Here is a 25431-nt window from a genome sequence, read left to right as displayed (position 1 = left end):
TATGCTGTATCCTGCACTGTAGTCATGTATCACTGAGTTAAATACTTAAAAAAAAACACATAGATGATTAAATAATGGACGAGATGAAATATAATTGTTATTGACGTGACCACGCGGTTTCGTGTGCGCCTCCGAAGTAAATAACGTGCTACCAACACGTGTGAAAAAAAAACAGGTACTACAGAAGTAGAAGCGAAACTAATCGTGCTGATGTCTTCAGTTACATATTTTTTTTTAAAATGTCATTATATTTATTGAAAAACAACACACTCTCATGTCTTAAGAGTGAAAGTAACTTATATTCAACTAATTAGAATTACCTTACTACTCACCTTTATATAATAACTCACAGTTTACACGCGATGGTATTTTAGGTAGATTCCTGAGGATAATCAGACCCCACCCGCCTACTGCCCAAACTTAAGCTAAAAAGACAAAAACACGTTCTACTAAACAAAAACAACGTCTTCCTTTATTATTGAGCTGTATGTACAGATTAGCTTGCAGTACCACAGCGCCACCTATTGACTGAAATTCACTGTGCTGCTTATACAGGATGGATTCAGCCCCAAATCAAGAGGTATCAGAGTTGTCACGTTTCGTGACGGGTTTTATTGTTGATGCTATATGTAAAATAGATGCAAGCTTTGCACAGGGTGAATGGACCCATGCCGTTATTTTCAGGTGAAAATAAATAAATAAATCAAACATTTGAAACGTTTGCGAAGAGCACACAGACCCGCGGTGCTCCCCTATAATTGCCTGGTCAGACAGAACGCTCCTGCCTATTTCAGAGTTCATTCTAGCACTGCATGAGAATACTCTGGGTGCTTTAACACATACAGGCACAAGAGGGCAGCAGAACCACAGAGAGCACAGCTTTATCAGTCCCTGTACGGCCACAGTGTTCCGATTTGTGGTTCTGATGTTCCAACAGAGTTATCATATTTTCCCTTGAATTTTGCCTTCACCTGGCTTTAAAATTGCTCTGAGCTTGTCTGGAGAACCCTAAGTGCCGGGACGGAACAGCCTTCCTTATTGAATTCAAATCATGTGACAGTGTGACCAGCACCCTGTCTAGTCGTGTAGAGCAGGAAGGGCTGACAAGGCTGTCATTGATTTAAGTGGAATGAGAAAGGCTGGTCAGTTCCGGCAGTTAGGATTCTCCAAGCAGCTCCCAGGCAGGTAAAGGCAATTTCAAAATGTAAGTGGTTACAACTCAGTAGTGGAGCGACAGTACCCAGCCCACTCCTAATGGTTTCAGACCCCATGACTAGCAAGGGGAGCTAGCCCCTTACTTCATGGTGCGGTCCTGTCCCAACATTTTCAAGAAACATCCATTCGATTCAAATTTCAGTGCAGGGTGGACTGTCCTGATCTATTAAAACTGACACAATGGGGACGCACCCGAAACAGGCCACAGCAAATACAATCTTGTATTCCTGTTCATACTGCATTTTCTTTTCTTTTTCAGAAAAAAAACAAGTGCTGTGTCTTTAAACTCCTTGCTGAGTGCTTTAGACTTCCAGCAGCATCCGACAGGGAGAAGTTAACTGGGAGGTTGCCGTGGAAACCAGCTCACCTCATCTCTGCCTGAGGTGGCCTCTGTCCAATCAAAAGCCCCCCTCTACAGTCACCTGACAGCTACCTTTCAGGAGGTCAACATTTTGCAGCAGCCTTGGAAACAACACAGTCTTGAGTCTAATGAGCTGCTGCAAGCAGATGGCATAACTGCTTGTTCAGCAACATTTTCTTTTAGATGAGGAGAGTGAAGTTTTGCAAGTCTAAATATTTAGCCCCTTCCCCAAAAGCAATGCTTTGATGCTGGTCTCTGCGTACTGTTCACACAACAGACACTTCTACACAAAACGTTACCCACTATTCTTAAGGAATCGACACAGTAGAAGATGATAGGATACCATTTACATGACAAATGAATCAGCCATGCATATTCAAGGACAGGTCATACTGCTAATGTTTCCAAAGCGTTGTGCATGTCGAGTATAGTAATAGGAAACGTTTGGACTATGAAGACATGTTCATTAGATTAGAAGAGAGTGCCACGTTTCCCTAATGTACTTCTAGATGCATCTCGACTGTGTTTAACGTTATGGATGATAGCGGAGGTCACCTGTAATATCAGGTGTTGTGTCTACTCTGCATGAATAAGACATGTAAACCAAAGAAACTACAAAATGTAAGTCTACTGGAAGCCATAATAGCAGGACAGCATTTCATGTTCGATTCGGACATTTTTCAATTTGTCTTTTTTTCGTTCAGTATATGGAAAACTACAAAGCGGTGCGTAATTCAACAGGTTAACGTAACATTATTCAGCAGGTTTCAATTTGACTTTATGAAGCAACAGGAGTGAATTCTATCGGGTGATGCAAAACGTTTGGCCACAGCTGTAGTGTTCGTGTTAACCGTGGGCTGTGAAACCAGCCAATTGCAACTCAGCTGTTATAAAACCCAGCTGTACAACATTACACACACACTTCCCTATACAAACATGAAAAACACACAGACACACAAACACATCAAAATAAACTACAGCACACAGCAGTGGGGGTGGTTCACAGGTTTATTGAGCTCTGGAGTCTCATTACCTAACCCGACTGTACACTGCAGCTTCACAAACACACCGTATAGATCTATAGGGGGGTTGGTGGCTTTTGTATCTATAGGACCCATGAGTGAGTGAGGCGTGTGAGGTACTGTAGACAAAAACCCTGACCCCTCCACAATTACAGCAGCGAGCATATGTTATCATGGTTACATTAAGAATGAAATACTTCACTGCAGAAACCCTCTCCTTTGAAAGCACATAGGATAATAATAGCTACTCCATGACATCCCTGCATACAACAATGCACAGCCTTCCCTAGGGGCATCCTTCTCACATACTGTGGATGCTCTATGAACCCTGTGCCAAGTCACAACGAGAGCCAGTTGACATCTTTGAATAAATTACTGTGTTTCATCTCACAGGATATCTTTAACTTTATAAAGGCAAGTAAATCTCAAAAGCAGCATACATTAAAACTTGCACTTGAGGTATAGATCACTCAAAGTTACATTGAACAGCATCCAAGATGACTTCTGTTATTGTTTTGTGCAGCTATCATTTCTTTGGTTTTGTTTTGCATGAAAATGAGTTTGCATTCTGGTTCAGTTACAATTTGCATATTCAGTTTGCATTGCAATGACATGCTTACTCTTCGTTCATGCACATTTGCACAGAACGCTAATCTGGCAAACATTCTGAATGTCAAGCGATACCTGTTGACATCCCTTTCAAATCCATTTTGAATGCAAACATAATCCTGAATGAATGCATTTAGAATCTATAGAATTTTAACTTGGGGATGAAATGCAAATTCATTTCCTCAAAAAGTTGGCAATGCTGCAGTTTGAGAGCCAGATGAAGAACACAGAGCCAAAGACACTTCCTTGGATAATTTATTCTTTTTATATTATTAGTTATTGATTTTTTATATTAAAAAGTGATGCTATAGGTTTATAAACCAAAGGAATCCAATATCGTAAGTTTATCAATCAATATTAATCAAAAACAATATTATCAGGGTAATATTGGTTGTAATTTAGGGCACAGTCTGTTTTTCTATACTGCACACTAGTCTGCATATAAAGAGATTTCCGTTGATTTAATTTGGCATCAAGCATCCTATATCAATCCTATATCTTTCCAACATGGCACTTAACATTCACTTATTAGTACATCACTTAGACATCTTTCTGAAAAAAAGAAAGAAAGAAACTTAATTGGGTTATAAAAGAAGCATATTTATTGAAAGAAAAAAAAACAAACATTAGTGTTCAATACTGAATCAGCCTTCATTAAAATACACTCCTTTCCCCTCTGTTACCAAAAGCACAGGAAAATCACAAGCGTCTCACTGTGCAGCTAAGCAGCCCACAAGGACAGATTCTTACAGCTGTGATAGAGCTACAAACATTCAACACTGCAAATAAGCAAACATGATCACTTATTTTCAGAGTTTTGTTTTACGTTTTAAATAAGGGGGAGGGAGGGGGAATGTAAATGTTGTCAACATGTGGCAATAGCAGGGTTTCCTGTCAATTACCATATCTGTCCACCAGGTGGCATGTGTTTATTATGAATAATGTCCTTCTGAATATCTCACAACAACAAATCGCCAAACACAAACTTCAGGAGCATTTACTTGTTTTGTTATTTTTAGGGGAAGACATTATAACCTAAAGAGCCACCTGATGCTTTAGACTAGTCCTTCAAGGGGAAAGGATTAATTCAAATAGGAGGCACCTGTTATTCCTAAAGTTTACAGATCTTCCCAAACTGAATTAATTGATACTGCAAAAAAAAACAAAAACAAACAAAAAACACAATATATTAATTTAAAACAAAAATAAATAAAGATGGGCAATTGAATTTGCTTCTTTTTGTTTTTTTACATTATATTTGAATGGATACATGTTGAATAATTGTACAAAGTTAAATAAAAAACAAAACACTAATTTGCAAGGTCACAGCTTGTATCTATTACTGCACATGTAAACAAGGAGTTAACAGGCCTCTGTTGTTGCCCCTAGCAACATACATAACAGGAAGTCTCCAACATGCCGAATTGTTCATTAATATTCTACATTGTCTGTTTAAGGCCCTGTTCATTTCCTCAAAATATTTGAAAAAAACCCCACAAAACCACATTTATAAAGCTAATCTAAGATTATAGTAAATATGTACTGTATTATATTTAGGATATGTTATATTTAATTTACACCCTCAATATTAAAAGGGAATAAAAGTATGAAATGTGAGGGAGATTGGTTTGTTTTTTGTTATCTTTCAAATTTCAATTCTTTTTAGCAATTCACAATTTGGCCTTTGTACCACTTGACCGAACCATGAAATGTGTCTCAACTTTTTGTTGGGTACAGCATGCTCTTCACCTTTCTAGCCAATTAACCACCTCATCAAGGGCGATCTTTACACGAGTCGGAACAGAGCGAAAGTCTTGAACGAAGTACATCCTGGCCAAAGAAACCACAGCGTTGCCCGTCTAGCTATACTTCCTTTACCCAAAGCAAAAATTAAACCTTAATCCTTCAACTGCTTTAAGACTTGCAGCCTTTCCACAGACAGTTCCTCAAAGTGCATCCGTTCCTTCAGCTCCAACCCTCCGTGTACTCCACCTCCCCACCTCATCTGAAGCGCATGCATTATGTGTGTATAGATTAGGCTAATGTAAGCGTCAATAACAAATACACAAGACACAAGCCTGCTACACACTACAGCATTACTCCAGAAGTAACAAATAAGGGGCAGGGACACGTTACAAATGTGGAGATCACTTTTTTTTTTTTTTTTTTTTTTTTACTTTTACGATATTTTTGTGTAAATATTTTACATTCAGGCACTAAACGAAACCCAGACTCGAAACATTAAAAAGTCTTATAAAACATGAATAGTAACCAAACAGTGCGTATCATCTTAAGATAAGCAAAGTGGTGCAAGTGGCTTCTAAACCGTTAGAATCCATTCCAAATTAGCTATGCAAGCAGCTATTAGTTTGAACCCTTTGTCCACCTAGATAAGATGAAACACTATGTAATCCTACCCAGATTTTTTCTTTTTAAAGCTCTCTGTACATGCATATACGTCTCGCACACACATTATATGCGTATGCAGTGAAAACCTGTAATGGTTTGCAGAGCTTCAGTTTGATTTAATGAAGCAGTAGATATGAGTGCCGCACTATGGGATTATCTGAATTGAGCTCTCCACAGAGATCAGGCGCTGACAATCAGGGGAAGGTCATCGGTGTTGATTGAGCTAACTGACCATTCAGAAGGGAAAGAAGTGAAGAAACAGCTGCTAGGATTTGGGATGTCTGCGGTTTCCCTGCGATCAGCCCGATCGACACCAATGACCCGCGCCTGTGGAGAGCTTGATCGGAATAATCAAAGAACCGGTTTGTGCACTACTAGTAGATATTATATTGTGGGATAGTAAATATAATGCAATTAATTAACCAGTGATTGCATTAAGAAGTTATCACACATTACGGGTTAATATAGTTAATCTTCAAGGGGCAGTTGGATCACAGACTTCCCACCCCATATCATTAGTAGTGTGCCTGCATATTCATGCTTTACAGTAACTGCAGTTACACAATATTTGTTTTTACTATTTTAGTGAGAGTTCAGGGATCAACAGGTGTTTTGTACAAAAGTGCAGGAATGCCATCGATAGGATCACACCACAAAAGCAGGAACGACACTACAGAGCTCGCTCTGGTAAAAGGTACAAGACTGGTCCACTAAGACTACTAATACAGGAAGTCCTATAAAACCACATGGCTGGGTTGTGGATTCTCCAGGCAACAGCCTTTATGCGTCCAAGTGAATGCTTTCCAAGGGTAGTGAAGAAACCCAACCCACAGGGACTCCAATCTGCAAAAGCATCAGCCAGTTACTCTAGTGGGGAAGCAAGGGTGCAGTGAATAAAAAAAAAAAAACTGAATATCAAAAAGGGTCTCCTGCATGGGGGAACCTTCCAAAACAAGGAGCTCAAACACAGGCAACATCCTGGGGGACAGGGAGTGCGGAGTTTCAAGGGATTGGTCCTTTTAAAAAACAAACAAAAAAAAAACAAAAAAAAAATCTTTAAACCATGTCAACTTTTTTTTTTTCTTTTGACATCAAAATGATAGAAAAGTGATTTTGAAGTTACTTCTAATTTTTATTTCTGATCCCAGGTAAAATGTTTCAAAGATATTCTGCACAACTTAAAGGGAACACAGCCTTAGGAAAAATCAGTTCAAACCGTCACAGAATTAGCTGCAGTCATGTCTGCTGTGGAGTTTGGGACTGATCCGCGAGGCAGGAAAATGCAACTCTAAAAGAAAAAACACCCCAATAACACCCTGTGAAAAAGAAAGGATACTTCTGCTCATGTCAGATGCAGGTAATTTCTTAAGATGGCCCAGTGTGGTTTCTCAAAACACAAGAGTGACTTGGTGTGCGGGAGTGACGCTGTTAAACATGGCAGTGCTGCATGCAGTACTCCGACAGCTGACCGCGGGAGTGTGGAAAAGCTTGAAAGGGCTGGTTGTGTTTCACTGGTGGCTGTAGCTGTTTGATTAAAGGGGGAGTGAGGGGTGGGGTTATGGGGGTTTGTTGGGTAAAGGTTCGTGCTGGATTCAGGGGCGCTCAGAACTCCACTTTGCATGCTGGGAAGGTCTCGTCCTGCATGGCCACCGTGCTGTTGCTGCCCAGCACAGTGACGGCCAGCTCACGCTGCCGCTCATGGGTCTGCTGGTACCACTCGTGCATCACCAGAGAGTCAAAGGTCGGGATCAAGGTCACCTATAAAAAGAAGAAGAAGAAAGGAGACCATGAACCAAGCAGGCAAAAACATGAACAGACCATGCACTTCCGTTTTAAGAGCAAAATACAATTAGCCTTTGGTATCTGGTTTTACATTAGCACAACATCCACAAAAATGTCTAAGCAGTTTACTCAATTATCCAGCCACAATGCTATCAAGAATCATTATTTTCTGACCAAATATCCCTGCCACAAAACGTGTGTGCAGCCCAGAAGGGGTACAAGCTGCACAGAATGTAAACTAGGTACTAGGTGTTTATTCTCGCTGTGTCATGGCAGGATAAAAAGGTTAGTTCTGCGAGGCTGCTGCTTTAATGAGCGAGGCAGTGCTGCCCTGACCTGCATGTTGCTGTCCCACAGAGCCTTGCCGTCCAGCAGTGCGTCCAGCAGGGGCCTCATGACGCTCTCCTTGAGGGGCTCGTCGCCGCTGATCACGTAGCAGGAGGAGCGTAGCCGGCGGAAGAACTCCACGTCGACGGAGGGGGCGCCGCGGCCCGAGGGCAGGTACGCCAGGTCCAGGTACACAGGGGTGCCGGCCGGGGGGGTCCTACTGCCCACAGAGCCTGGAAACAACCAGCAGCCAGTCAGATACCACAAAAAGGGACACACTCTCTCGCATGCACACACACGTTACTGACTCACACAAAGAAGTTAGGCACATACCAGAAATAGACCTTAGGTCACACACACACACACACACACACACACACACACACACAGAGGAAACTAATCTCATGAGGGGTTATCTATATAGAACATACGGTATATGGGGCTGGGGGAAGTTACCGCTCAATTGTGATCAGACATGTCGTGTATCAAAATCATTATACTCTGGTTTTAAAAGATGTAAATTCTCTAGTTTTGCAAACTAAGAAAAAGGGCAAGAAAATACTCAAAGTACTAAAACAAACACACTTGCCTGCAGTGGAGGGCCTGGCGGGCGTGTTTTTGGTGTTTCTGGGTGCAGCGGGGCCGCTCGGAGCCCCTTTTGTTTTAGTGTTCTGGGGCGCAGCGCCTGCAGAGCTCGGCCTCCCCGTGCTCAGCTGCTTCTTCACCTTGGTCGCATCCCTTTTGCCGTTCTTCGCCTGCTGCTCGGCTTCGGGGTTCACCATACAGGTGCCGGGCTGGGGGGGCAGGGGAGGGAGGTCCTTCATGGGGGCTGGAGGGGGGTCCCGGGATGACAGGGCCCGATGGGAGGAGCGCGACAGGGGGCGGTCCTGGGCAGGGAAGCTCTCGGAATCATCGTCCGAATCCAAGCCCCCGTCTGCAGTGATAGAGGGGCAGTCTTCAGTACCGGGAGGCACGTCCGAGTCGGACTGGGTGGGTAGAGACTCGCTGGCGGAAGTGGGCGGTGTCTCGCAGCCCAGGGGAGCTTTGCGATTGGCGCAGGACCGCCGCTCGGTTAGAGGCTTGGCCAGTTCCTGGGAAAGGTCACTATCGTCAGAGAGCTCCCGAGGACTGGGGTTGACTAGGGCAGGGGAGAGCTGGTGTTCAAGGGATTTGGGGTGCTTGAACTCGCAGGGGGAGACCAGGCAGAGGTCAACGTCATGAGGAGGGAGCTCGGACAGAGGCAGGACACCATGGGGTGGAGGGATGCGCCCTTCCAAACCATCCCCGGGAGGACGGACATTGTGGGACGTCCTCAGAGGCAGCGTCATTCCCACCTTGGCTTCCGGGTCCACAGAGTAGTGGCCGTTAGAGTAGGGTCGGTCGCTCATCTCCTCTTGGGGAGACTCGCTCACCGGCGGCAGTACCTGCTCAAACGACACCGACAAAGACTCGTCCACTTCCGTGGAATGGGGGGAACCCACTTCGGCTGGGAAGGAGGAGGTGGTGATGGTGGAGGAGACATCAGGCATCATGTCCCTGAAGGGGCTAAGGGATAGGAAGCTGGATTGGTTGTACTGGGAGGAAGAAGAGTTTTCCATGCCAGACCTGGGGCAGCCGGACTCAGAATTCCTGCAAGAACCCAAAAGCTTTGCATCATCAAAGACCAGGCTGGAGATCTTACCTCCTAAACTGCTTTCCTCTCCAGAGCCCAGGGCATCCTCTACTGGGGACTGGTTGAAAGGCGTATGACCAGCACTGGCAGGACCTGAATCTGGAGGAGATACCATCTCCAGGGTCTTCTCATCCGAACTGGCACATGGGTCCTCCTGGCCATTCTTTAGAAATCCATCCTTCAGGCCTCCCTCTAGTAGCATGTACTCTGTAGGGGTCAGGTCGAAGTTCACACTACGGTCACTCTTCGGGGTCTTTGCTAGTGGAGAAGGGGGGCCCAGGCTTTTGATGGGGTTGGGGATGGCCTCCATATTGCGGAACTTCTCTGGGCTTTCAAACTCTTCCTCTCCTGCCGTTTCTCCTTCGTTTTGGTGATTAGTTCCATTGTCCTCGGGTGACCAATCGTGCTGGCTTTCTGTCCCGGTGATCCCTTCATCTGTCGACTCTCCCTTGGCTTTATTTCCAGCATCTCCACCCTGCTCCCTTTTGCTCTCCTCTTTAAGCTTCTCAAACTCTGCGGTCATGTCCTCAGGAGTGGACATCTTGGAACGTTCTGCATCATCTTCTGAAGGGCCAGCTGTTGGTTGGCTCTTGGGATCAGACTCCTTCTTAAGGGTCTTTGGTTTTGCACCTTTGGCCAGAGGTGTAGCTTTCCCTGTCACTCCATCCTTCTTCAGTGTACCCGCTTTACCAGGTAGCTTCTTAGGGTCTGCTGCGGCAGCTGTACCACCCATGGATTTCCTGACCTCTTTGGCTGGCTGCTTGGTCACTTTTTTCTCCTCTGCTTTCACATCCTTTTTGACTTCCTTCTTGGGTTCCACCTTGAGGTCTTTCTTCAGTTTTGTGCTGAAGTCCTTCTTCACTAGTTCTTTCTTCCCCTCCTTTTTCTCCCCATTGTCATCTTTCTTCGCAGGGACTTTCTCTTCCTTTTTCTTGACCTCCTTTTTATCATCTTTTGAGGGATCCTTTTTGGCTGCTGGCTTCTCCTTTGTAGACTTTGGCTTCACGTCAGCTTTTAGTTTGTCATCCCCTTCCTTCCCGACTGCCCCCTCTTTTGGCAAGTCGCTTGATGCAGTTTTGCCTTTTTCCTTACCTTTTGTCTCTGGTTTCTTCTGAACCAATTTATCCTTCAGTGTACTGCTACCAGATCTTGAATCTCTCTGACCAGACTTAAGACTCTCTCTGCTCTCCGTCCTCTTGGGTTGTTTGTCAGATTTGGGGGCATCCAGATCTTTCTGGCTCACCACTGGGTGCTTGAGACACTCCAGGTGCTTCATCTTTTCTAGGCCTTCCAAGATCTTGCCTTGAGGTGTGCAGCCGGGGAAGAGAACACGGATGATCTTCTCCAAAGGATTAGCAGGGTGCCAGATCAAAAGAGCACAGATGGAAGCCAGACACTCAGAGTCTTTGGGGGAACCGTTGCCAGGCCAGTTCTGCATCAAGGCTTCTAGTTCCTTGCTGCCCTTAACAGGATTGAGAACGTACATCTCCAGGCGGCCCACCCCCATCTTCTGGAAAAGGATGACTGGCTCCACCACTGCAGCGTTGGTCCGAAAGAGAGGTTCTGGACGAATAACCAACCTGTCCAGGTGCTGTAAGGTCAGTGCCACTTGATCGCAGCTCCTCAGCACTTTTGGATTGCTCTCTATGGTCTTGAGCCTCTCGGGGGCATTGAGAAACACCACCCCCAGCTCAGGGGAGATCAGATTCTTCAGCCAGTCCTCGTTGCTCTGGGATCCTGCGGACTGATCTTCCTCCACCTCTGCAGTCTTCCTCTGCAGAAAGCTGTTGATCCCAGGCAGGTTGTCAACACCGATGTGGGTCAGTAGTACGGCATCTATCCTGTCTAAATGACGCACCAGTTTCCAGAAGCAGGACCTGGCATCCGAGCCCCCGTTGACCAGGACATTGAATCCGTTAACCGCGAAAAAGGCAGAGTCCCCCCTCCCGCCTGGGAAGATGTAGCAGCATGGCCTGGAAAGCTTCAGAAAGCCCACCGTGTTGGGCTGCTCCAAGAGCTCGAAGGGAGAGCGGGGTTCGAGGGACTCCGAGAGGTATTCTGTGAACTCCTGCAGCCCCTCCATCTCGGGGAGGATGGCAGGGGGGTTGGATTTGATCTCGATGAAGTCTTGGAGGTTGTGTTTCTCCAGCACGGAGTTATTCCAGTCCCCACAGTCGGGACAAGCCAAGGTAAGACTGGCTTTGTGTGTGGGGTCGGCTGAGCTCAGCAACTCGCCAATCTGAGGGGGACAGAAACAAAACCAGGTCAGGAACACAAACCCACGCCACAACTGTAAATTGTAAATTCGAGCCAACAGAAAATGTTGATGACAGTGACGTATATTGACAGTTACTACAGATCAGAACATGTTCTCAAGATACACCGCCAACTTAAATGGCTTCAAAATGCAGGCATGGAAATAACAGTTTCACCCCTTCCAGGTTTTGCTGCTTGATTAGCCATAATGTATTGGTAAAGCTCAGATGTGCCTTATTAAACTCAAAGTAAAACCAGTAATGGATCAAACTGCTATGCAACGGGAGTCTTATTTCCAGCCCTGCATTGTACCGTTTCCAACACATTTCAATAGTTATACTGTATCAATATTAAAAGCATGGGCTGATACTGACCTCTTTGTCTGCGAAGATCTGAATGAAATCCTGGAGTGAAAAGCAGCCTGTTTGCAACACGAGGTCCCCAGTGTCCTCCACACACTGACCCGCAAGAACCAGCAGCTTGTGTCGTGAAACATCAGAGATCAGTCTCCGGACCTGCAGGGAAAGAGCTGTCTTATTTATTCACCTCAGGCAGGGCTGTGCAAGCGACAGCTCTTTAGCCATGTGTCGCTTATTGAGCTCCACAGTATGGCTCTCTTCATTTAGAGGTGCAGACTGGATGACGAGCAGAAAATGGACACGGGGTCTCACCTCTGAGCACACAAAGTCATCCGAAGGGTTAACGATGACCTGTGTCTCAAGCACATCCCCGCTGTGGTGGAGGGTCCTCTGTCCTGAAAAAGAAAGGGAGACAAGGGAACGGATCAGCACGAACAATACTGTGGTCTGCACAGCAAAGAATCAAATACTGGCTTCTGCAAAAACATTCCAATCAAGTGACTGATTCTAAATCTGACCACGGAATCCGACTTCATATCTATAATTTATACTGACTCAGGGCTTGAATATCTGCTGGCTTCCTCGCCGAAATTGATATAGAGCGTTCCTGTAATGACCCAAACAACGTATTTGTGAATTGGTCCAGTAAAAATCATTCTGTACAGAGAGAAAGGGAATGCTACGGCTTTCAGGAGAAACAGCAAAGGGAGACAAGAGTCAGGTACCCGAGCAGCGGTGCATATTCAGTGAAGAACAGCGAGCCAGCGCAGCATGAACACACAACACCACGCCTTAGTAACAAGACAGAGGGAGAGGGAGAGCTTTGATTTGAAAGCTTAGAGCTTACAGTAATACAAAGCTACAAGGTTAAAATGACAGCTGGTTAAAAGAAATATAAATAAATAATTCCCCCCCCCCCCCCCGTGACAACCCCATCACAGCATACAGCTCTACTTGTTTATGAGCCTGTTTGAATGTGTCACGTTTACAGTAACATTGCTTGAATATGACATTTGCAACCTCCCATTTACAAAGCAGCAGCATTCACATTCAGCTCAGAATGACAGTGTCTCAAGTTAGAGGGTCCCAGTGAGCCCAAGAGAGCTAGAGGGGCTGAGAATCCCTCCCCTCCAATACCTCAAATCACACCAAAACAGAAACTGCAACACTGACGAAGATTATTATGTCAAATCAGATCTTCACCTCACTTGGTTTCTTGACCTACTACTTCATGTTAAAGTGATACTGAGAACTATAGCAAGACCCAGGTTTAAAACCTCTGCCCTCAGGATAAACACACTTCTGCCTGGATCTCACAGCCTGGCACTACAGTAGCTGAAATCTATCGCTTGCATTAATGAGCACTGGGGAAGTCTCATCCCCTTTCTCATCACGCAGAGAATTAGCATCCTGCATTATTTAATAAACCTTTTACCAACCTCAGATCGGTCACAGCAATGCACAGGCTTCTCTGCTCCCTGGCAAAGATGAAGAGCTTACTGAGAGAGCATCAACGGGTGCGCAGCGCTTGAGAACAGCAGCATCTTACTGGATTACAGCCCTGTTGAGAAGGGAGCTGCACACAGTGTGGTAGAAGCAGATGGCTCGGGTACTGGATTACCTGACAAGCCCAGGAGGCGCCGTGTTGCTGCGATACATCATGCTCCAGAGTGGAGGAAGAACCAATCAATCAGCTCCCCGCAAGCAACGGCAAGACTATATGAACCCCTTCACCTCTGGAACCAATTTTCAATGCCTCCAGCGTGCCCCTGTGCCACACTGGTACCTTTTAAACCCCTGTGACCGATACACTCCGCTGTGACTCTGTACAAAACTTAGTGCGGAAGACACAAGGTGCTTGAAGACAGTCCCTAGGCCAGGATCAAAGGTAGGGAGCAGAGCAGCTCAGTCATTTAGTGTGGCCCAGTGGTTAGAGCAGAGGAGAGCCAGGCATACAGTGTGACTTCGTGGACAGTGCTGAGGACTGGGAGGGAAGCAGTATGGTCTAGTGATTAAAGGCAATAGACCTGAAGGCAGTGCGGTCTAGCGGTTTAGAGCAGGAGGCAGAGAGGGGAGTCTTTAAATTCCAACACAGGTTAATTATTTAGCTATCAGAGCCTCCTTAAATTAGTGGGTTTCAATGGTTTCCCAATCTACTCAATTGTTTTGCTTGCAGGATAGGCGCTAGAGAAAGTTAACCATTTAATCCCCAAACGTATGACCCAAGTTGTCCGTTCCCAGCCACAACAGGAGGTCACCAATCTGCAAGCAAACTGCGCCTGCCTTCTCCATAGTCACTGTGGATTTAAAAGGGAGCGCAGTACAGGACACAGACGATTCCTGATGCAGAGGGAAACTCTGGAAATGAAGGACTCCCAAGGGAAAGGGGGTTAAGAAAAGCAAATAAAAAAGGCAGCACACTGCTCCATGTTTACACATCCAAAACGCTGGCTTCACCGTTCCAATCAGGAACCTTTGAACTTCTGTTTCCTGAAGCTATGTGTTTGGGGGTGGAAGTAATAAGAGCGACACAGCTGTGTAGGAAATAGTGAATCTGGAAAGCAAACAAGAACTTAAGAACGAGGGATTTAGTTCCACAATTTGGGGAAACATCATCGTTAATATTTTTTGTATTTCTTTAAAATTGGCCCACAGATCTTACTCAAGCCCATAACCCTTCTCACTGCAGACCAGCAGTTTATTTATTTCTCCAACGCTGAGCTCCTCCTCCAGCCAACCACTTTCCACACTGCAGCCACAGAAACCACAATACAGTTCAGACAAGCGCACGGTGTTCCTTTTTATCAATGTTAAACTGACTGACAGATAAACTGTTTCCTAAACAAATTCAGACCCACCTGTTCAGGATGCAATCTCCGTAAACTGTAGCACTTTTTGTTAAGCTCCTCCCAAAGATTTGAATCTGAATCAGCAACTCCCCCCCCCCCCCCCCCCCATTTAATTTTCAGTCAAGGTTACCGTAGTCAGCCTTGACAGAGGGGGAGGCAGCTCAACACAACTTCCTTCCTCTGTAGGCCTGAGGCCTGCTGATTAAGCGGTTGCCATAACAATCGGGCCTACAGATACTGCCCTGAAACCAAATTGGTATACCTAAAACATGCACCGTCTATAAGCGTCTCTTAAAATCCCTTTCAACTGAGTCGGACCGGATTAAAAAGCTTTAGTTGTAGGGTTGAAAGGTATAGGCTTGTTATACCATATAAATGTATTAAACAACTTGTTTTCCAAAACCATTTTACATTCAAAACTTGAGAGAGATGATTTCCTTTTTCAGAGAAAATGACATTAATAAAGAAATCACTAAATCACAGTAACTGCATTAGGTGGCTACTCGTAGCTGCAATACTTATTATAATTAGGGCTTCTGATTTTCGGTTTTAACTGATAAAATACCCCCCCCGATACAAAAAAAAAAATGAAATCTGTGAATAGCCAATAAACACCGGAAAAACTGTGGAAATGGTTAATCAATTCACGCTGACTTTACCCTTTTCCCATTAATAGATAATAGACAAAAATAAACACATTTCCCAGTGCTGCTGGGTAGTGTCCCACCTTCCTGACTTGCATCTATCATTGATTTGTTCTGAATACTTTAAACCTGCCCAACTACTGAGTGAATGCACATTACTACATTTCTATTGGAGACTCTGCTTGCAAGACTTAAAACAAGATTACAATTAGGAAAGGAGGCTTGTTCGCAGGATTTAAAGCTGTATTACAGTTAAGATACAGTGGATTTAAAACAGAATTGTGGCAAAATGTAAAAAAATGCCTACACACAAAAACCCCAGAAGAATGTGCCTGTGGCCATAAGGACTTCGTTGTGGAAGACAGCAAAGGAGAGAAGGTACAACTTAAGTGTGCAAGTACTGTCGAGTTACTACTATACATATTAACAGAAAAAAACCCCAGCATTTTGGAAAGTAACCGAGAACACTAATTTCATACAGTATATGTATGAAGGGAGCTTCATTTACTGTGCATGTGTTGAAATGAGTTATATTTGCCTGATTACTTTGTTGGTACGTTGTCGGCATATTGATCAAATTCAAGTGTAAGGGCCTTATCCATGCAGTCCTATGTATTCTAGTACCAGGCTGTAATAAACCAGCACACTAATTGAGAACTCTGCGTATGTTTTGTGGGGGCTGGCGGCAGGCTGGATTTCTAGCTTTAGTTTATTGCTGACACAAAATCTGCATGACATTTTAAACTAGAAGCGCTGCCTCATCAGAAACTTTCAAAATGCTGCCACACATCAGTGACTTTGAACCCAACATGCGGAAAAAATAACTGCAAATTCAAAAACCACGAGCTGCAGTTCCACTCAGACGTGATGTTTCACATACAGTCGACAAGGTTAAATATCTCAATACATTTCTCCATTGAGTCTCATTGTAAATACACTGGTATGTGTGATGCAGTAATACTGTACTGCTTCCATTGGTTCACATTCTGTAGGGAGTATCATACTGTATACCCCTGAGCCCGTCACATCCTGTGCAGTCTGTTCTGGGTACCTCTCCATTTCACGGGGGGGGGGGGGGGGGGGGGGGGTGACTCTCTAAAGAATCTTTTCATATTCCTTTGATCCGATGGAATTCCTCGGATAACCAACCTTTCCCAAGAACAATCCACGTTTGGAATTGCATCCTCATAAGCACGTCTATTAAAAATGGGGGTTGGGAGCAATGTAGGATTTCATATTGAATTCCAGTCATCTGGGCTTTGGTGAATAAACTATGCATCACACAAAGCTACACTTGGTACAGTAAAAGTGGACAGAGCAGTTGCATGGTTTCTTATCTTTCATAGATATTTCATAAGAGGGTAGCCTTTCTCTTCTTGTCCATTCCTCTGTGTCTCCCCATCAGCACAGACATTTTTAATCTCTTACACAAACTGCCCGACTCCAGGAGTCGCTTGCCAGCACCTGCTGGATTAGAAATGACAATTCTGTTTAATAACCCTGAAGGATTTTCCTGCTGTAGCCAATGGTTCTTCAGGACAACATCAAAACATCTCCTTAGTCCAGGAGCCACCTCCTGCCACAGGCTTCCAACCCCTTCCTGACTCGCTGCCCACAGCACCTTGCTCGCACAGATGCAGTTTCAATTTGGATATGCTCAATAACTTGACCTTCATAATGTCCTCACCGAGTTTTATTACAATTGGATAAGTGGTTCACTAGACATGATTGTAAAATGTTTAGGAGATGAAAATCTCTAACATGTGAAATGTGTCATGGAAGGACTCCAATAAAATAAAACTGTGTTGCTGTGCAGATTTGGCACAGCTGGGGAGTTGATTGTCAATCTTGTGTGTGCCTCTTGTCCAAGCACTTCCACTAGTGACAAGATTGCAGTAACCTCGAGACTACTGACAAGATTTTAAAGAAAGTTATCCTTTGGAGTGAAACAATATAAAACCCAAATGAATGACATGAGAAATCAGGCTGCTGTCACTTTAACAATGATCTGAGACTCAGCAGCAGAGACAGCTGGGCCAGCTGGACTGCGAGATTTCCAGCAGGCCCAGAGAAACCTGAGCCCCGTCGCTCCCACTCGGGAAGCGGCTGGATCCAGGCTCTCGAGTCCCCCCCCCCGCGATACATTTCATCACTGCAAGGATGCCGGAGGCACGGCACAGACTGTCGGGCTCACAGACAAAGAGACTACTGTCACATTCCAGGAGAGCCCAGCCGGCCGCAGCCGCTCAGACAGCCCTGCAGGAGCAATCCTCTCCACGCAGGGGTTAATCCAGGCACAGGAAGCCAGGGATGTGCCGACAGCAGCCTGGGCAACAGCTGGACAACCAGGAATAGAGAGGGGCAGCTTTGCGGCTGCAGCTGAGGGACATTGATGAAGGTCTGAGATGGGGCAACACGGGCCGTGACAACACGCCAATCTTACTCCGGATAAGGCTGAGGCATTGTGACCTAGAGGTGGGAGGCAGGGAGTGAGGGTTTGAACTGAAGGACTGGGTTGGAAGCAGTGTAGCCTCTGGGTAAAAGCTGATGGAGGGAAGCAACGTGGCTTAGAAATGAGTTCAGAATGAGAGGCAGGAGGTATTGGCAAGTGGTTACAGCCAAGGAATCCACAGGTCGACAGGCTCATGGTTCTCTTTGGATCAAAGTGCTGTGTTCACTCAAAAGGAGGCCAACCTTGCATAAATATCTTCAAATAATAAACTAATATTAGCAGTTGAGTTTATCTGGTTTCACTCCTGCCAAGAATCGCAGCTCTGCAGATTCAACAGAGTCCCCATTGTGGGCGTCGGCAGACAGACGGCATCGCCGCACAATCCGTTCCAGGCTGTTTTCATTCTTTTACAGGCTCTGTCAACGCAGCTGAACAGGGACCTGAAGAAGGGCTCCGTTGTTAACAGGCAGTCAGAAGCAAAACAGGCTATTTCTATTTCCCTTGAAGAAAAGACCCTTTTTAAAATATTTTCTTATAAAACAGCTGGAGCCCAAGGCTAGTGCTGAACCAGAAAACTCTGCTCAGATATCCCGAAACCCGGAGACCGTTGTAAACGCCCCAGTTCCGTCCCAGGACTGCTGTTTTAATCCGGGTACGAATTAAGATTTCATTTAAAGATCTGTTCTTCCAGACGGATCTTTTTGCGGACTGCGTAACAATCCATTTTATTGTGGTAGATAGTCAATCATTAACTTCCTTGCAGGAAAGTAAACCACAGTTCACCATTACTCCCCTGGTATCTCACAATGCCAAACCGATAACCGATAAGCTGTGGTTGAAACCAAGCTGCCTGCAACAAGGTTTCACATATAAAACGCATCAAAGTCCGAAATAAATAAAACGCAGCATTGTGCTCTACGAAAGTGCAAATTTTAATTTGTTAGGGTACAGGGTTTAAATATAAACACCACATTACAAGCATCAACACATTGTTCTATCATAATTGGACTGGAAGCGGTTTCTATAACAAATAGAAGGTGTCAGATCAGTATTGTAATGACAAATGATATCGCCACGGGAACATTCATACAGTGTCCATACAATCTGCTGGCGATGATGACCCACTATGAACACAGTGCCCATTAACAACAAGACTTATCACTTGCTATCACACGGTTAGCCCTGGGGCATCATCTAATGGCTTTCTGAATGATCCCAGTGTTTTAGTTGCTACAACAACCTCATCAGTAAGCAGTAAACTATTCATTGCATCTCCTACTCCTCTTACCTCCTCTATAACTTTCCCTCAGCCCAGGGACAGTGTGTGGTCTGGCGAAGTGGATAGAGCTCAGGAATTAGGAGCATTTTCAGAATACATGTTCAGGGATGGAAATCAGACTCCCATTGCATAGCAGTTTGATCCATTCCTGGTTTTACTATGAGTTTATTAAGACATTTGAGCGTTTTACTGTACAAACACACTGGGGCTAATCAAGCTTGTAGTAACACCTGGAATGGATGAAACTGCAATGCAACCGGAGTCTTAACTCCATCCCTGCTGTTCAGAGCATGAGACTGCCTTCGGAGGAGTTCAGAGACTGCCTTCGGAGGAGTTCAGAGACTGCCTTCGGAGGAGTTCAGAGACTGCCTTCGGAGGAGTTCAGAGACTGCTCAGTTCTTTCATCATAGCCCCTCTGCCATGTTAATGGAGCGTCCCTGGAGTAAAGTCCTACAGCACACCAGACTGCAGCGACTCAATACAACTCTCCCTTAAACCTGACATCCAATACCCAACAGCACAAAAAAATAAAATCAATGTCGAGTAACATGACACGGCCACAGATAATGAAATATAGTTACCAATTTGCTCAGCCAATCCTCCAGTGCAAATCTGACTATTCATCACAGAAATATGTAGTACATGCATTCATTTCAAGCCAGTTTGCATGCACATGCATCCATTTCGAACACAAAAAGTAATCTGGAACTTAAAGACTTCTGTCTTGGGATAATGATCTGCGAGTGGTGTGACTTGCAGTGTTAGGAAAACTCCCTTTCAGCTCAGTCTGAGATGGGACACTGTGTTAAACCCTTTGGTAAGAACTTGTTTGGGACGCCAAGATCCTTGAAGCTGTAATCACATAAAAAACAATTGAAATACCACCGCTGTTTTTAAATATTACATTGTGCTGGACCAATGCCAGTGGCATCACATGTTTGAGGCAAAAATATAACAGACTACCTGTATACACCAGTGAAGCAAGGCATTACTTACAAAATGGATTTGTAATAGGTTTAATACAACGCACTGAAGGGATCCAAATTAGACCCAACCTCTAAACTTAGAGGCACATCGGATTGAATGTATAATATAGTGCATGTTTGTGCCTGCGTCTCTCTTGGCTTTGCTGCAGTCCCAGCTGCTTGTTTACTCAGTCGCTCAGCTCCTCTCCACTCCTCTCAGCTCTGTTATTTTTTTTCTTCCATGTGCTCCAGTCCTGGGGGACCCTCAAGGCAGCCAGCGCTATCAAAGTGACATGTTTACATCAAGAGAGAGGGCAAAAACAGGACTGTACCTTTCAGAGCGTCATACACGATTCAAATCACTTTCCAAAAGTAACACTGCACATTGTGTGTGGATACACACACGCACACACGTTTGTTGCATGCAGTATTCCTTCGAATTTAAGACGCTCTTTTATTTTACAATCTTTTGCTTCTCAAATAGCCTGCGTCTTAACTTCGAGTACAGTGATGTGTGTATTAAAAATCGCCAAAGAATAGACGTCACTGCCCGAGTACACAAACAGAAATGTGACACTGCTAGGGGCTCCCGAGTGGCGCATCCAGTAAAGGCGCTCCACGTGGAGTGCAGGATGCGCTCTATAGTCTGGACGTCGCGAGTTCGAGTCCAGGCTATTCCACTGCCGACCGTGGACAGGAGCTCCCAGGGGGTGGCGCACAATTGGCCGAGCGTCGCCCGGGGGGAGGGAGGGTTAGGTCGGCCAGGGTGTCCTCGGCTCACCGTGCACCAGCGACCCCTGTAGTCTGGCCAGGCGCTTGCGGGCTTGCCTGTAAGCTGCCCGAGAGCTGTGTTGTCCTCCGACGCTGTAGCTCTTCGGTGGCTGCATGGTGAGTCCGCAGTGTGAAAAAAAGCGGTCGGCTGACGGCACACGCTTCGGAGGACAGCGTGTGTTCGTCTTCGCCCCTCCCGAGTCAGCGCAGGGGTAGCGGTGAGCTGAAAATAATAAAATAATTGGCAATTGCAAATTGGGAGAAAATAATAAAAATAATTGGCAACGACTAAATTTATAAAAAAAAAAAAAGAAATGTGACACTGCTGAGAAAAAACAAACCCAGCTTCCTGCGGAATACCAAGAGAAACGTTTACAATTTCAGCATTTCTAACAAACAGGACCAGCTTGGACAGATCGGAAATGCTGATCAGACCCCCGTGTTTTTCGACATGCCCAGCGGTGTTCAGTGCTGGTGTGGTTGCTGGGTTACATGTTGCCTGATGCCATGGAGTGTTGAGTCATGCTCGCTGTACCAGGATGTGGGATGCCGTGAGTGAGTGCTGGTGTGTGTACGACAGAGACGCCATCTGAAGTATTATACTGTGCGCAGCACAACAAACCAGCTCTGTGGTTGATCTACAACAACACTGTTTCGGGTCAGTTTTGTAAGATACAACAGTGTAATTGAGGTTGTATCTTTGTAAATGTATATTTATTTGATTTTTTTTCCTCAAATTGAGGATGGTAAATTTGGGCTGTGTCTTATATTCGAAGGAATACGGTAATTTGGGAGTTCACTGAACAAGTGTGCCATCTTCAGTTCCCCTGGGGCTCTGATTACATCTGTATAAATGCCATGACATGCAGCTCTATTCATATTGGAACGTGTGTGCAGGCAGGACAAGAGCTCTGTAATGAACAGATTATCTTAAGAGGCTTGTTAAAAGATAATCCGTTAATTACAAATGGGTTTACTGCTAAAGGCAAAGGGATTTTCAACCTATTACATTTTTGGTAAAAATTAAAAAGTTATACAGGTATTCCGAGCCATCAACGTTTAAATTAATTGAAACCTCTTTGGTATCGATCTCCAGCCAGCATGTTTTCTCTTAAAATAGGTCAGCTTGGGCTAGCCCTGCTCCACCAACTCCAGTTTCTCATGGATTTTACAACCCAACAAAGCAAGACGAACCAAAACACCTTAAAAAGGCTATAAGCTACCATATGGAAACAACGCTGTGTGGATTAGTCAAAACCCGGGTGTTTCTTTGAAGCATTATTTCTTCATACCCTTTGCTTTCCAAGGATGTCAAACAAACATGAAAACGCTGAAACCGCAACAATTCAATCAAAGAAGCTACTGGCTACGGAGAGACTGCGCAGCAAAAACAAACACATACAAAATATTCAGCTTCCAAAACAGAAACGGAGCGCACACAAAGAGGGTCCTCATAATCGATGCTGAAAATGGATGAATTTGTATAAAATCAGTTTTATCGGATTACACCGCAATGTAATCCGTAAGGTTTATATTGAAAACGTATGCTCTCCTACGGTAAGGGAGTCTGAAAGGCTCATTTGTATACTTGCATGTATTGGGTTTGCATACAGTACTCTGTTACAGTTGTTACTCGTACCAAGAACAGCATCTCATCCACAAATCCGCATGGATAGTTCAACTTAACAGGACACAAGATATAGCCTTCAACAGCCAGCCAATCAGGCACAAGGAATTACATTGACAGAAAGCAGAACAAACTTATTATAACAATTAAAACAAATTCAGATTAACTTTCATGACTTTACAGCCTTCAATATGGCAGCCAATCCACAGTAAAATAAAACACACACACAGAGGTTACGGTGAGCTACACTCACAAAACACAGAGAGATTGTTGGAGCAAACATCCCTGCAAAGTGCAATCAAATTCCAAAGCACAATTCCATCTGCATGTGCAATGTCTTTGACCCGGGCAGATGAGGCCGATGTTTTACCTTTGACCTCCTCGCAGAAGGAGGCGGAGTGGCGCGACACGAAGAGCTTGAGCTGCTCGTCCAGGTTGCAGGCAGTCAGCTCCACGTCCCACGAGCGGATCCCTGGAGGAGGAGAGAGACAGGGGCGTTAGAGACAGAGAGAGCTACACACTGAACCAATACTTTATACTCAGCACAGAAACCAGCAACTCCAGTAAATGGAGACGGGCTTAGGACAGAGGTTAGGAGACACTTCTTTACATGAAGAGTGCTACCAAGACACGCTGCTGATGTGCTGAATCATCAGGATCCTGCAAGATCCGACTTGACAAAGCTTTGAAACACACTTAATCACAATTACAACGATATTGTGTTCAATTACAATTAGTTACAATTATGCTGCCGTAACTGCAATTATTAATTACACTAAAAAGTAGTAAATCACAGGTACAAATACAGAAACACACCTATGTAACTAATGGGGTCACTAAAAGTGGTTGAAAATATGAGAATACTGATTGCTCCATGCAAAACACAACATGGAACTGCAGTGGAGAGCAGTGTGGAGTAGTGGTTAGGGCTCTGGACTCTTGACCGGAGGGTCGTGGGTTCAATCCCAGGTGGGGGACACTGCTGCTGTACCCTTGAGCAAGGTACTTTACCTATATTGCTCCAGTAAAAACCCAACTGTATAAATGGGTAATTGTATGTAAAACTAATGTGTAAAAAATAATGTAATGTAAAAATAATGTGATATCTTGTAACAACTGTAAGGTCGCCCTGGATAAGGGCGTCTGCGAAGAAATAAATAATAAGGAGAAGAATAATGGAACTGCAAATTATTAAGCTTGGAGAGGTGTGTAATTGAACTGTAATTAATCAATTACATTGCAATTAATTACAAATTACAATTGTACTCGACCAGCTCTGAGTGTCAGCCTGAATGACCAGTTCAGCAATAAAACTTGTTCAGAATATATGAGCTGAAACCATTAAAAACCAAGTCAAAGTCAAGTTTAGGTGTCAGGTCCTTGCTGCTGGGAATGCAGAATTCTGCATCCGCTTCCCCCCCCCCCCAGCTGGGAATGCAGCAGGCAGGGTCAGTGCTTCAACAGACATCCGCTCTGCAAGCAGATTGCAGCCATTCTTTAATAGCAAGATCCAGCAGACAGTCAGTCAATGCCAGCTACAGCTACAGTCCAGCAATCCTCCCATCAGCCAGGCAGTCAGACAGACAGGCCCTGTCAGCTCTGTTTAATCACATGAAGTATTCCACCCCCCCTTAATTCAATAATTTGGATTCATCTCAAAAGGACAAAGCTGCTGCAGGAAAAAAAATGCAACTCAACTTCCTTTACCATCTTATCTGTCATCACCCGCCACTACAAGAGGATTTCAAACGAAGAATAATTAGACATGGCTGGAAGAGATGGCAGGATCAATTAAACAGATTCAAAGACCCAAAGGAGTCTGCTCGTCAGAGCTTCCTCAACTCTAGGTGGTCACAAGACTAATGAACCAGCCTTTAATGGAAAAGCTGCCGAGTGCCTCACAAAAACTTAGCATCCAGGGGCAGACTGCAATTCTACGGGTCGCCATACAGACCAAACTACACAATGTTGTAAAAGACTAAAATACACCCTGCATCCACAACTCCACCCCAAGAACGACCGGTTGTCTGTGTGTGACTGGAAGCCTCGGCTAAAGGGTTAACAGGAGAGAATTCACTCACTGTGCCGCCAGATCACAATCCCCAGGCAGCAGGAAGATGAACTGTTCAGGCACAGAATGAGTTGCATCGCTGCTGCGTTCTTCACTATTGGCTTTTAAACAGCAGGAAAAGCATTCCTGAGACTAGATCACCTTATAAGGTTCCCTGTCAGTTTCACCAGCACCCTGCCATTGATGCTTCACACAGTACCTCTTTCGAAGTGGATTTTCATGTAACATGGCGCTACTGAATCAAGTTTTCCAGTGTTCGGTTGAGAATTTTTTTTTTGATAAAACAGGACCATTCAGCAGAAAAAGAGAAATAGGGTGATTCACAAAGCAGTTCAGAGACTAACTATACACAAATTAAATTTCTAGAAGACTGCATTCTGCTTTGGATGTAATAAAATAATAATAAAAAATACAACCACACACTTGATTTCAGCATTAGCTTCCAGTTCATCCATTTGCCTGGGAAATTAAAAGCTGCAAATGAAATCAAACCCAGAAAAGGTCTCTCTTCAGCTGCTCCTGGAATCTGTGCATTCTGGGGCCTGCCTGCAATTGGAATTGTTCAAATGGTCTCCTGTACTCTGCAGCACTGCTCAGTACTGGAAGACAACCCCCGAGGACTCTGCACTTTCCAGCCTGTGATATTATTGCTAGTGCGGATAAGAGGTAAGGATTTGAAAGCATTTGCTGTGAGTAGTAAGTGTAACGTGATTAATGTGCCAGTGAGACGTGCCTGGAATCAGCAAGAGGCTGCTTGCAAA

The 25431-nt window shown here is 44.7% G+C and overlaps 1 protein-coding gene across 1 annotated transcript in view; it reads right to left on the bottom strand.

Moving 5' to 3' along the window:
• Nucleotides 1-3786: 3786 nt before the first annotated feature.
• Nucleotides 3787-25431, bottom strand: part of LOC117428896 (microtubule-associated protein 1B-like) — a 28642-nt gene continuing 6997 nt past the window's right edge. Inside the window, exons 2-7 of the mRNA XM_034047902.3 lie at nucleotides 22970-23071; nucleotides 12325-12407; nucleotides 12028-12168; nucleotides 8315-11636; nucleotides 7735-7958; nucleotides 3787-7374 (exon numbers count right to left, since the gene is read on the bottom strand). Of these exons, the coding sequence (XP_033903793.3) occupies nucleotides 7219-7374; nucleotides 7735-7958; nucleotides 8315-11636; nucleotides 12028-12168; nucleotides 12325-12407; nucleotides 22970-23071 (4028 nt within the window). The 3' untranslated portion in view covers nucleotides 3787-7218. The remainder of the gene's footprint in view (nucleotides 7375-7734; nucleotides 7959-8314; nucleotides 11637-12027; nucleotides 12169-12324; nucleotides 12408-22969; nucleotides 23072-25431) is intronic.

This window comes from Acipenser ruthenus, chromosome 49 (genome assembly GCF_902713425.1).
Source record: "Acipenser ruthenus chromosome 49, fAciRut3.2 maternal haplotype, whole genome shotgun sequence".
In the NCBI taxonomy this organism is placed as follows: Eukaryota; Metazoa; Chordata; class Actinopteri; order Acipenseriformes; family Acipenseridae; genus Acipenser; species Acipenser ruthenus.
Note: the sequence above shows the minus strand (reverse complement) of the source record. Positions and strands in the feature narration are given on the sequence as shown.